The sequence below is a fragment of the Bufo bufo genome, chromosome 2 (genome assembly GCF_905171765.1).
Source record: "Bufo bufo chromosome 2, aBufBuf1.1, whole genome shotgun sequence".
NCBI classification, from domain to species: Eukaryota; Metazoa; Chordata; class Amphibia; order Anura; family Bufonidae; genus Bufo; species Bufo bufo.
In genome coordinates this window covers 508,497,852-508,510,014 of record NC_053390.1, presented here as the reverse complement: position 1 = coordinate 508,510,014, position 12,163 = coordinate 508,497,852, and the positions used below count along the sequence as shown (strand labels likewise).

Genomic DNA, 12,163 nt, shown 5'->3' with positions numbered 1-12,163 from the left:
AAGAATGTCAAAGTTAAAAAATTATTAATCCTTAAAATGAACCAAGTAATATGTATTTGTTTATCTGCATAAACCAGATTTTATGCTATGTAGTCATTTGCGATATAATTAAATATAAAAAATAATTAAGGGAAATGTATTCTTATTTTATGTAGCCAAAATGCGAAGACAAAAAAGTGACTTAGAAATAGGCCAATAGAAATCTGGAGTCGGCCTACAATAATTCTGAGGAAGTGGATTCTCAGTTCATTAGATACTTGTTTGAACCCTGTACTGAGGTCTTCAACAGGTGTTTATCGCTCTTCCCGAGGAGTGCCATCCTCTAATTCCGTCCTTTTTTTCTTTGAGAGAATGTGGAACAAAAACAAAATATGGCAGTGGAGTTTTCGCAGTAGGCAAATGCAGAGATTTTAAAATGTTAACGCATATAACATAAACATTCTCATCTGTAACTATATCAATGGTTTACTTTGTGTAGGTTCTCTATAATGGATTCACAGGACGTAAAATCACATCACAGATCTTCATTGGACCTACTTATTATCAGAGATTGAAGCACATGGTAGATGATAAAATTCATTCCCGTGCAAGAGGTCCCATTCAGATTCTGAACAGACAGCCTATGGAAGGTAGATCACGGTAAGTGCTGTTTAAATCAAGGCTGAAAAAAAAATTGGAAGTCATTAACTCGATTTAGACATCATATACTACATTGCATGTAAAGGCTGTACATCTATACCAATATGTTAAAGGATCAATAAATAGATGCACATTCTCGTTTCTCAGTGCATAATAAGTAATATGACTGTTACATACGTAGCATGGTCATATCATAGCTGTAACAACCCCTTCCTTGTAGGTGCTCATCTAGTTGTGAATGTCCGTTAACATGCAGAGCAAGCTTTTTTACAGCTGTCAATCTGTGGAATATTCAGCTCAGGATCTGTTCATTGCAGCAACAGGTGACTGCTTAAAAAATGCTGAGATTTATTAGAACAAAATAACAATAAACAGCCTTGCCACTTTCTCCAAAAATGGTTAAATGTCAAACTTGTTGGCACTAACATAGGAAAACCCAATTTCTTACCACAGCACCCTGGTTCTTGTCCCCTGCTGCACATGGACGCTGGTGGATGGCAGTGGTTACATGGTTTACCTCTAACTGCTGCCCCAGATGAATTTTTATTTTTAGGGCAGATTGGTTCATTCGCTGGGTTTCCTACTTCCTCTAGATGAATAGAAGGAAACTATTTGATCCTTTTTTATGTATTTTTATTATTTTTTCTATTGTACTAATTGTTATACCAATTATTAAAAATCCTTTAATAGTGATGGAGGTCTTCGATTCGGAGAAATGGAGCGAGATTGTCAGATTGCACATGGTGCTGCCCAGTTTCTGCGAGAGCGATTATTTGAAGCTTCTGATCCTTATCAAGTCCATGTCTGCAATCTCTGTGGTTTGATGGCAATTGCAAATACCAGGACTCACACGTATGAATGCAGAGGATGCAGAAACAAAACACAGGTGAGTGTAACATTTGGCATCTATCCAGTGTTTTAGTATTGATGGCCTGTCCTCAGGATTGACTTAAGTAGGAGTAGCGCTACAGTTACCAGCTCCCTCCACTACATAATGGACATAGCTTGTACTTCCAGAACTACAAAGTTAACAGCTGATCAGTGGCTTACAGGGTGTGAGCCCCCCACTGATTTGATATTTATGGCCTATCCTGAGGATAGGCCATCAGTATTAAAATCCTGGACAACCCCTTTAAGTGTCCTAGACTTAATTTTCACAGTAGCATATTTTTTTTCCTAATGTGTTAAAGATTAGATGGTTATGTAATCTTGAGGAATAAAATGGGTCATAACATACAATGGCTTTGTTTGTTTTTTCTCCCTCCTTCATAGATCTCGTTGGTGCGGATGCCGTATGCCTGTAAACTTCTTTTTCAAGAGTTGATGTCCATGAGCATTGCTCCACGGATGATGACCACATAGTATATGTGTTCATGCCAAAGTGTAAAAATAAATATTAAATGCTATTTTAATGTTGACTTTAGTAGTCATTAAAGTGTTAAAGCAGTTTTCATCCTACTGTGCAAGGCTGTATAGCTGCAAAGCGTGATCTGTATTTAGTTTTCTAGTTCTTAATGTTTCTTGAGGAAGCTAAATTACGTATGGTTTTTACATATGGCTCAATCTTCCTCCTCCAAGTAGAACAATATAGTAGTCTTTGCTTTAAATAAATGTAATTTTTTTTCAATTACTGTTCATGTGTGTTTTATTGGTTTTAGCATCTGTGATGGTTTGAACTAAAGTTGATTCCTTAATCTTACACTGCTTTTGAGCTTATTTTTCTTGGTAAAGCTCTCAAGATGTGGATGTGTGTGTGTGTGTTAGTAAATTCTAATATGTCCCAGAAAAATAATTCTGGATCGTCTTTTCTTCAAACTCTGTATTGTGTAGTTACCTTGTTCCACCTGGTAATGCATTAAAAAAAATAGGCAGCTGTTTGTCATTAAGGCATGTCCCTATGCAATCCAACACTGTGTTGTGTGTGCTGACGGTGTCAGACTGTGTAGAGACATCCTATTAAGTCCCTTCTGATGGGAAGCTGTTCCACAGTTTTAAGGTTCCCGTTTATACGATGTTCCCTATGCAGCAAAACTAACCTGACCTGTTCCCCTCATTCTCCGGGTCAGTAGGATTACAATCATGCAACATGATATTTTATATTTTTTTTTTATGGCTTTTCTTGTGTTTAACCCCTTAAGGACTTAGGACGTACCGGTACGCCCTGTTTCCCGCGTCCTTAAGGACCCCGGGCGTACCGGTACGTCCTGTGTAGTTTTGATCACTGCCGCATGGCCGGCAGTGATTGGAACAGGGTGCCTGTTGAAATCATTCAGCAGGCACCCTGTGACAACGGCAATGCGGGGGGGGTCACAGGACCCCACTAGGCAATCGCTACAAACCGCAGGTCAATTCAGACCTGCGGTTTTTAGCGCTTATGCAAGTTTTTGATCCCTGCGGTCCGTGACCGCAGGGATCAGAAACCTCAAAGTGCCCATATATTTGAAAGTTAACCCCTTCCATGCCGCGGTCCGTAGGGACCGCTGTATGGAAGAGGTGGGGAGCTCCCTCCCTCTCCCATCGGGGGGCTGCTTTGCCTTTGCAGCCCCCGGACAGGATGGGGTGACAGAGGGAGGGAGCATCCTGCTGTCCATGGTGCTGAACAGATCTGTGCTAAAGGCAGAGATCTGTTCAGACAAAGTGTGAGTGAAATACAGTGCAGTACACTATATAGTGTACTGTATTATACAGACATCAGACCCACTGGATCTTCAAGAACCAAGTGGGTCTGGGTAAAAAAAATGTTAAAGTGAAAAAAAGTAAAAATAAAAAAAACACATTTATCCCTGATTAAAAATGAAAAAAAAAATAAAAATTCCCTACACATGTTATATATGACCGTGTCCGTAACGACCCGATCTATAAAACGGTAATGTTATATTCCCCGCACGGTGAACGCCATAAAAAATAAAAACTCTGATGAAATTGAAATTTTGCTCACCTTACTTCCAAAAAAAGGTAATAAAAGTGATCAAAAAAGTCGTATCTACACCAAAATCATACCATTAAGGCTACTTTCACACTAGCGTTCGGAGCGGATCCGTCTGTTTCATCAGACGGATCCGCTCCGATAATGCAGACGTTTGCATCCGTTCAGAACGGATCCGTCTGCATTATAACTTAGAAAATTTTCTAAGTCTGAAAGTAGCCTGAGCGGATCCGTTCAGACTTTACATTGAAAGTCAATGGGGAACGGATCCGCTTGAAGATTGAGCCATATGGTGTCATCTTCAAGCGGATCCGTCCCCATTGACTTCCATTAGAAGTCTGGACGGATCCGCTCGCCTCCGCACGGCGAGGCGGACACCCGAACGCTGCAAGCAGCGTTCAGGTGTCCGCTCACTGAGCGGAGGCTGAGCGCTGGCAAGCGGATGCATTCTCAGTGGATCCGCCTCCACTGAGAATGCATTGGGGCCGGACGGCTGCGTTCAGGACCGCTCGTGACCCCCTTCAAACGGAGCTCACGAGCGGACACCTGAACGCAGGTGTGAAAGTAGCCTAAAACGGCCATCTCATCCTGCAAAAAATTAGACCCTAACTAAGACAATCACCCAAAAAATAAAAAAAACTATGGCTCTCAGACTATGGAGACGCTAAAATGATTTTTTTTCTTTTGTTTCAAAAATGATATTATTGTGTAAAACGTAAATAAATTTAAAGTAAACATATATTAGGTATCCCTGCGTCCGTAAAAATAGTACATGATCTAATCTGTCAGATGAACGTTTTTAAATAATAAAAAATAAAAACTGTGCCAAAACAGCTATTTTTTGGCAAATATTTTCCATTTTAATCCATTTTTTTTTTCCCCTCACCCATGACGGCACCCAGTGCGACTCAGGACCTCCCATCAGGACAGGAAACCTGAGAAGATAAAAAGGACACACCTCCACCCAACACCAGTTCAGGTTTCCTGTCCTCCGGATGGGAGTTCCTGAGAAGCAGCAGTAGTACTGCACGACATACCTCAGAAGAAGAAGCACCAGCGCTGGGGGGGGTCTGTGGCTATGCCGTGGGAAGACCTATCCCTGGGGAGCGGTAGTTCTGTGGCCGTGCCGGAAGCCGCTCCCCACAAGTCTGCCCGCACTCGCTGCCGGTCCTGCGGGGAGCCGCTGTGGCCGTGTTCAGCCGGCTCCCCATGCCGGCTTGCCCAGTTTGAGAATGGCGCCCGCGCGTCTGAGCGCTTATGCGCATGCGCGGGGCCATCTTTCAGGGCTGGCCGATGACGTCGGGGGGGCGGGGCTTCTCCCTCGACGCGCAGGACCCGGAAGTGAGGGCCGAGGCGCGTCTTTTAAATCTATAAATGCGGCAGCAGGTGCAGGCAGCCAGCGGAGGCACAGTGTGTTTGTGCTGAGGTAGGATCCAGCTAGCAAGCATGTCGGAGCCTACAGATGGACGCGCTGAACCCCTGGACCCCTTGAGGCCTGCAAGTCCGGTACTGGTCCTAAGGATGGGGAAGGAAAAATTCACATGGTGAGAACGTTCCTTTTTTTTTACTAATAAGGTGTTTCTGTCTTGGATCCCAAAGCCTCCAAAAAAGTCGTCTTCCAAGTCAAAACACAAAGAGTGTGCAGATTGTAAGACGACTCTATCTGCATCCTATCAGAAACCTCTGTGTACGGCATGTATAGACAAACTGGTAGCGGAACAGTCCCAGACCCTTACAAGATCTATGAGGTCCTTAATCAAAGCATCCTTCAAGACTTTCAGTAAAGGCCGTGCCAGATCCCCGGATAAAGCCACAGAATGTGATAGTATGGAAATGGACTCATCCGATAGTGAGGCCAGAGAATCTGGGCAGCTAGATTCCAGTAATTCAGATTCCTCGGACGAGGAATATTCAGGGAAGTCCTTCTTTTCCCCTGAGGATACGCAGCCATTATTAAAAGCGGTCCGAGCAACTATGCAGCTGGAAGACATTAAGCAGACCAGATCAGTTGCGGATCAGGCCTTCCAGGCATTAGGCCCTAAAAAGCATAGGGTTTTTTCTATGCATGAAAGCATGCAGGCGATTATTAAAAAAGAGTGGAAAAATCCTGACAGAAAGTTCTTCATACCTTCCTCTGTTAAAAGAAAATACCCTTATGAAGAAAAAGTGTCCTCAAGTTGGGATAGGGCCCCTACGGTGGATGCACCAGTCGCCAAAATTGCAAAAAAGTCTGCCCTCCCATTTGAGGATTTAGGTTGTCTTTCTGACCCGTTAGATAAAAAAGCGGACATATATCTTAAACGGGCTTGGGAGACATCGGCCGCCTGTCTCAGACCGGCAGTCGCAGCCACCTGGGTTTCCCGGTCACTGAGACTATGGATTGACCAGCTAGAGTCACATCTTAAAGAAAAAAGACCTAGAGAAGAGCTCCTAGCTTCTCTCCCCACCTTCTCAAAAGCAGCTGATTTTTTAACGGATGCCTCCACTGATGTGATGCGCTTTTCCGCCAGAGCCTCTGCTATGACAAATGCGGCTAGAAGAGCTATTTGGCTTAGATCCTGGAAGGGTGACCAGGGATCTAAGGCCAGACTCTGTGCCCTTCCGTGTGAAGGCGACAGATTATTTGGGTCATCTTTAGATGACATCCTGGAGAAGGCCTCTGACAAAAAAAGGGGGTTTCCTGTCCCTCAGAAGCCCCCCTTTTTTCGTAGGCCCCAGCAGAGCTTTAGAAGGCAGAGGGGCAAGCCCTACGATAGGAAAGAGAGAGATCGATTTCAAAGGAAATCTAGCGGCTTTCTTTTCAAATCTCAGGATAATAAAAAAGATAAGCAGCAATGACGCCGGGCTCCAAGTTGGGGGGAGACTCTCTTCCTTTCTCCCTGCTTGGTCAAAAGTCACCCAAAACAAATGGGTTTTGGGAGGGATAGCAGAGGGAGTCAGATTGGAGTTTCTCTCCTACCCCCAAAATTTCTTCACCCACACTCCAACTCCGAAAGATCCCTTAAAATCCACAGTTTTAGAGGCAGAGGTTCAGTTGTTATTGGACAAAGGAGTCGTTTGTCAAGTTCCCATAGAAGAGGAGGGCAGGGGGTATTACTCCCCACTCTTTCTAGTAAAGAAACCCAATGGGTCCTTTCGAATGATTCTAAATCTAAAACGACTAAACAAGTTCCTGAAATACAAAAGATTCCGGATGGAGACGATAAAAACAACTATAGACCTGCTATACAAAGATTGCTGGATGGCAAGTATAGACTTAGAGGATGCTTATTACCACATCCCTATTCATCCCTCCTCCCAAAAGTATTTGAGAACGGCAGTCCAAGTAAAGGGCCAGCTTCTGCACCTGCAATACAGGGCCCTCCCGTTTGGGGTCTCACAAGCCCCGAGAATTTTTACAAAGATTGTGGCGGAGATGGTGGCATTCCTCCGATTGTCCAGGATAGTGTTAGTACCCTATCTGGACGACTTTTTGTTCATAGCCCAGACGAAGGTACAGTTACAGACGGATCTTGTCCTGGTGTGTTCTCTACTGAAAGATCTGGGATGGAAGATCAATCGAGAAAAGTCTTGCCTAACCCCCTCTCAAAATTGCGTATTTTTAGGGATGCAGCTAGATTCCAGGGCTCAGAAAACATTCCTTCCTCAGAAGAAAATAGTTTCAACAAAGAAACATGTTTGGATCCTTTTCCGCTCCTTCCGATGTTCCATCAGGAAGGCGATGGCAGTATTGGGGCACCTGACGGCTACGATTCCCGCAGTGCCGTTTGCTCAGATTCACACAAGATCGTTACAGTGGGATATCTTAAAGAAATGGAATGGTCTTCCACAAACACTAGAGGAAAAATTTCATCTCTCCTCCAGAGCAAGGTATTCCCTCCTATGGTGGACATCCGAGAAGAATCTTTCGGCAGGGATGCCCTGGTCCTTCATAGAACCCATACGGATAACAACAGACGCCAGTCCGTGGGGTTGGGGGGCTCATTCAGATGGGAAATATTGGCAGGGAAGATGGGATCTAAGAACCCGAGCCTGCACATCAAATTACAAGGAACTCAGGGCAGTAGAAAGAGTTCTAAGGGTGGCAGTTCCAGATGTCTTGAACAAAAAACTGGTCTTTTACTCGGACAATTCAACAGTGGCCTATATAAATCACCAGGGCGGAACAAAAATACCATCCCTAATCTTCCTCTGCCAGGAAATTTTCAAAATAGCAGAAGACAGGAACCTGCTCCTATCTGCAATACATCTAAAGGGAAAAGAGAACACGGTGGCCGACTTTTTAAGCCGAGTGGAACTCAGCCAGGCAGAGTGGAGTCTGAACGAAGAAGTCTTTTCCCAGATTGTCTTAAGGTTTGGGACTCCAACTATAGACCTCTTCGCTACCCGGAAGAACAGGAAGACAGAGAGGTTCTTCTCTTTAAATCACACAGAGAACCCCACGGCCGTGGACAGTCTGGCCCAGGATTGGAGCCGAGAACGAGGCTATGCCTTCCCACCTATTTCCCTAATTCCTCACGTACTGAAGAAGGTACGGAGGGAGGGAGCCTCTATAATCCTGGTAGCCCCGAAATGGCCCAAAAGGATCTGGTACTCCACCCTGTTAAATCTAACCAGAAGCCCCCCCTGGACGATCCCTCCAAGGGAGGACCTCCTTCTCCAGGGGCCTGTATGCCACCCCAATCCGGAGATTCTACAATTGGCAGTGTGGAGTTTGACAGGGGCATCTGGTTGAGTAGAGGGCTCTCTAACAAGGTTGTTTCCACCCTTTTAGGCAGTAGGAAAGCTACAACAGCCAGGAAATATAATAGAGTGTGGAATATCTTTGCTTCCTTTCTAGGGTCTAGCCCTGATCCATTTAAACCTCCAGAAATACCTAAAGTTTTAGACTTCTTGCAGGCAGGGTTAGACAAGGGACTCAAAGCCTCCACCCTAAAAGTACAGGTATCCGCCTTGAGCTATTTTTTCGACTATCAGTTAGCTATGCATCCTTGGGTCAAACGTTTTCTTTCTGCCGCGGCCAGAATCCATCCTTCTGTAAGGCCTCTTTCCCCTCCATGGGATTTAAACAGGGTCTTGACAGCCCTAACCGATAAGCCATTTGAGCCCTTGTTAGAGATCCCAATTGACATCCTGTCCATTAAAATGGCTTTTCTACTGGCAATCACCTCTGCTAGGAGGGTCTCGGAGATCCAAGCCTTCTCTTCACATCCACCATATACTGTCATCCAGGACAATCAAGTAGTAATTAGGCCCCTGCCTTCCTTCCTTCCCAAAGTTGTCTCAGATTTTCACAGGAGCCAGGACATTGTGTTGCCTTCCTTTTTTCCTAACCCCTCCAATAGCAGGGAAAAAAGTTTGCATTCCTTGGACGTTAAAAGATGCTTGTTAGTTTACCTGGATGTTACGTCTTCATGGAGGAAAGACGAGAACCTTCTTGTCCAGTTTTTAGGGAAGAATAGGGGTAAAAAAAGCATCCTGCGGGGTTATTGCCAGATGGGTGAAGAAGGCCATAACAAGGGCTTACATCTCCTTGGGTCTTTCCCCTCCTTCTGGGTTCGGGGCCCATTCTACTCGGGCAGTGTCTACTTCATGGGCTGAAAGAGCTGACGTGTCCTTAGCTCAGATTTGTAGGGCAGCTACATGGAGTTCCCCACATACCTTTCTCAGACATTATAGGTTGCAGCTCCATTCTGACGCCTCATTTGGGCAGAAGGTCCTGCAGGCTGTGGCCCCCCCCTAGACTCTACTTATAGTCTATCTCGCACTGGGTGCCGTCATGGGTGAGGGGAAAACAACATTACTTACCGGTAATCGTTTTTCTCGATACCCATGACGGCACCCGATAGTTCCCTCCCCATATATAGATACAGATACGAATACATTTATAAAAATATATAAAGTATCAGTCAGGTCTATATGAAGTAATATAGATTTAAAAAAAAAAGAGAGGGTCTTTAATCCCTTATCACTTCTCTCCGGAGAACAATTTATTTCTTCCACTGGTGTTGGGTGGAGGTGTGTCCTTTTTATCTTCTCAGGTTTCCTGTCCTGATGGGAGGTCCTGAGTCGCACTGGGTGCCGTCATGGGTATCGAGAAAAACGATTACCGGTAAGTAATGTTGTTTTTTCCCGTAACAAAGCAAGGTAAACAGCCAAACAAAACTCAATATTTATTGCCCTGATTCTTTAGTTTACAGAAACACCCCATATGTGGTCGTAAACCTCTGTACGGGCACACGGCAGGGCGCAGAAGGAAAGGAATGCCATATGGATTTTGGATGGCAGTTTTTGCTGGACTTGTTTTTTGACACCATGTCCCATTTGAAGCCCCCCTGATGCACCCCTAGAGTAGAAACTCCAAAAGTGACCCCATTTTAGAAACTACACCCCTCAAGGTATTCAAAACTGATTTTACAAACTTTGTTAACCCTTTTAAGTGTTCCACAAGAGTCAATGGCAAATGGAGATGAAATTTCTATTTTTTGTTACTTTGCTTCACAAAAAGTGTAATATAGAGCAACCAAAAATCATATGTACCCTAAAATAGTACCAAAAAAACTGCCACCTTATCCCGTAGTTTCCAAAATGGGGTCACGTTTTTGGAGTTTCTACTCTAGGGGTGCATCAGGGGGCTTCAAATGGGACATGGTGTAAATAAACCAGTCCAGCGAAATCTGCCTTCCAAAAACCACAATGCGTTCCTTTCCCTCTACGCCCTGACGTGGGGCCGTAGAGTGGTGTACGACCACATATCTGGTGTTTCTGTAAACCGCAGAGTCAGGGCAATAAATATAGAGTTTTGTTTGGCTGTTAACCCTTGCTTTGTTAGTGGAAAAAATGGATTAAAATTGAAAATTTGTCCAAAAATTGAAATTCTTAAATTTCATATCCATTTGCCATTAACTCTTGGAACACCTAAAGGGTTAATAATGTTTGTAAAATCAGTTTTGAATACCTTGAGGGGTGTAGTTTCTAGAATGGGTTCACTTTTGGGTGGTTTCTATTATGTAAGCCTCACAAAGTGACTTCAGACCTGAACTGGTCCCTAAAAAGTGGGTTTTGCATCTAAACTTCTAAGCCTTGTAACATCCCCAAAAAAATAAAATGGCATTCCCAAAATTATCCAAACATGAAGTAGACATATGGGGAATGTAAACGAATAGCTATTTTTGGAGGTATTACTATGTATTATAGAAGTAGAAAAATTGAAACTTTTTTTTTTAAATAAATATTCATTTTTTTTACTCCATTTTACCAGTGTTATGAAGTACAATATGTGACAAAAAAACATCTCAGAATGGCCTGGATAAGTAAAAGCGTTTAAAAGTTATCACCACATAAAGTGACACTGGTCAGATTTGCAAAAAATGGCCAAGTCCTTAAGGTGAAATAGGGCTGAGTCCTTAAGGGGTTAAAGACATAAAAAAATTAAACTTTGGGATAAAATATATTTTTAATTCTTTCTTTTTTTTTCTTTGCATTGCCATTTTCTGACCAATTACCTTTTTCGTATTTATGTCTATGGGGTTGTGTAAAGGATAATTTTTCGCAGGGCAATCTGTAGTTTTTAGGCTCCATTCACACGTCCGCAATGTGTTTTGCGGATACACGGAGACACGGATCCGCAAAACACGGAAAGCGGCAATGTGTGTTCCGCATTTTGCGGACCGCACATTGCCGACATAATAGAATATGCCTGTTCTTGTCCGCAATTGCGGACAAGAATAGGACATGTTCTATTTTTTTGCGGAAACGGAAGCACGGATGCGGAAGTGCGGATCCGCAAATGTGGATGCGGACAGCACAATCCGTCCCCATAGAGAATGAATGGGTCCGCACCCTTTCCGCAAAATTGCGGAAAGGATGCGGACACATTTTGCGGACGTGTGAATGGAGCCTTATTGATACAATTTTGGAGGGTGTGTAACTTGTTCATCACTTTAACCTCTTAAGGACACAAGGCGTACCTGTACGTTCTGTGTAGTTCCGATCACCGCCGCGTGGCAGGCACCCTGGGACAATGCCGAGGAGGGGTCCCCGACCACCCCCCTCCCCGTAGGGACCGCTGTACGGAAGGAGTTAACAGAGAGGGAGCTCCCTCTCCCATCGGGGGCTGCTGTGCCTTTTCAGCTCTGTTGTGGCAGCGAGTGATGTTTACCATGGCAACCGGATGCCTTCACTGATCAGAGGCTGTCCATGGTGCTGATCAGACTTTGTAAAGTGAAAATACAGTACACTATATAATGTACTGTATTATACAGACATCAGACCCACTGGATCTTCAAGAACCAAGTAGGTCTGGGTAAAAATAAAAAAACACTTATCATTGATTTAAAAATAAAATGCACTACACATTAGGTATCGCCGCGTCCGTAATAACCTGCTCTATAAAAAGATCACATGACCTAACCCCTCAGGTGAATACTGTAAAAAAATAAAAACTGTGTAAAAAGCCATTTATTGTCACCTTACATCACAAAGTGTAATAGCAAGCGATCAAAAAGTCATACGCACCCCAAAATAGTGCCAATCAAACAGTCATCTCATCCCGCAAAAATCATACCCTACCCAAGATAATCGCCCAAAAACTGAATA

At 43.9% G+C, this 12,163-nt stretch overlaps 1 protein-coding gene across 1 annotated transcript in view; it reads left to right on the top strand.

The window, feature by feature from the left end:
• Positions 1 to 2,257, top strand: part of POLR2B (RNA polymerase II subunit B) — a 45,831-nt gene extending 43,574 nt beyond the window's left edge. The window contains exons 23-25 of the mRNA XM_040417865.1: positions 479 to 639; positions 1,330 to 1,525; positions 1,912 to 2,257. Coding sequence (XP_040273799.1) covers positions 479 to 639; positions 1,330 to 1,525; positions 1,912 to 2,001 — 447 coding nt within the window. The 3' untranslated portion in view covers positions 2,002 to 2,257. The remainder of the gene's footprint in view (positions 1 to 478; positions 640 to 1,329; positions 1,526 to 1,911) is intronic.
• The last annotated feature ends 9,906 nt before the right edge of the window (positions 2,258 to 12,163 follow it).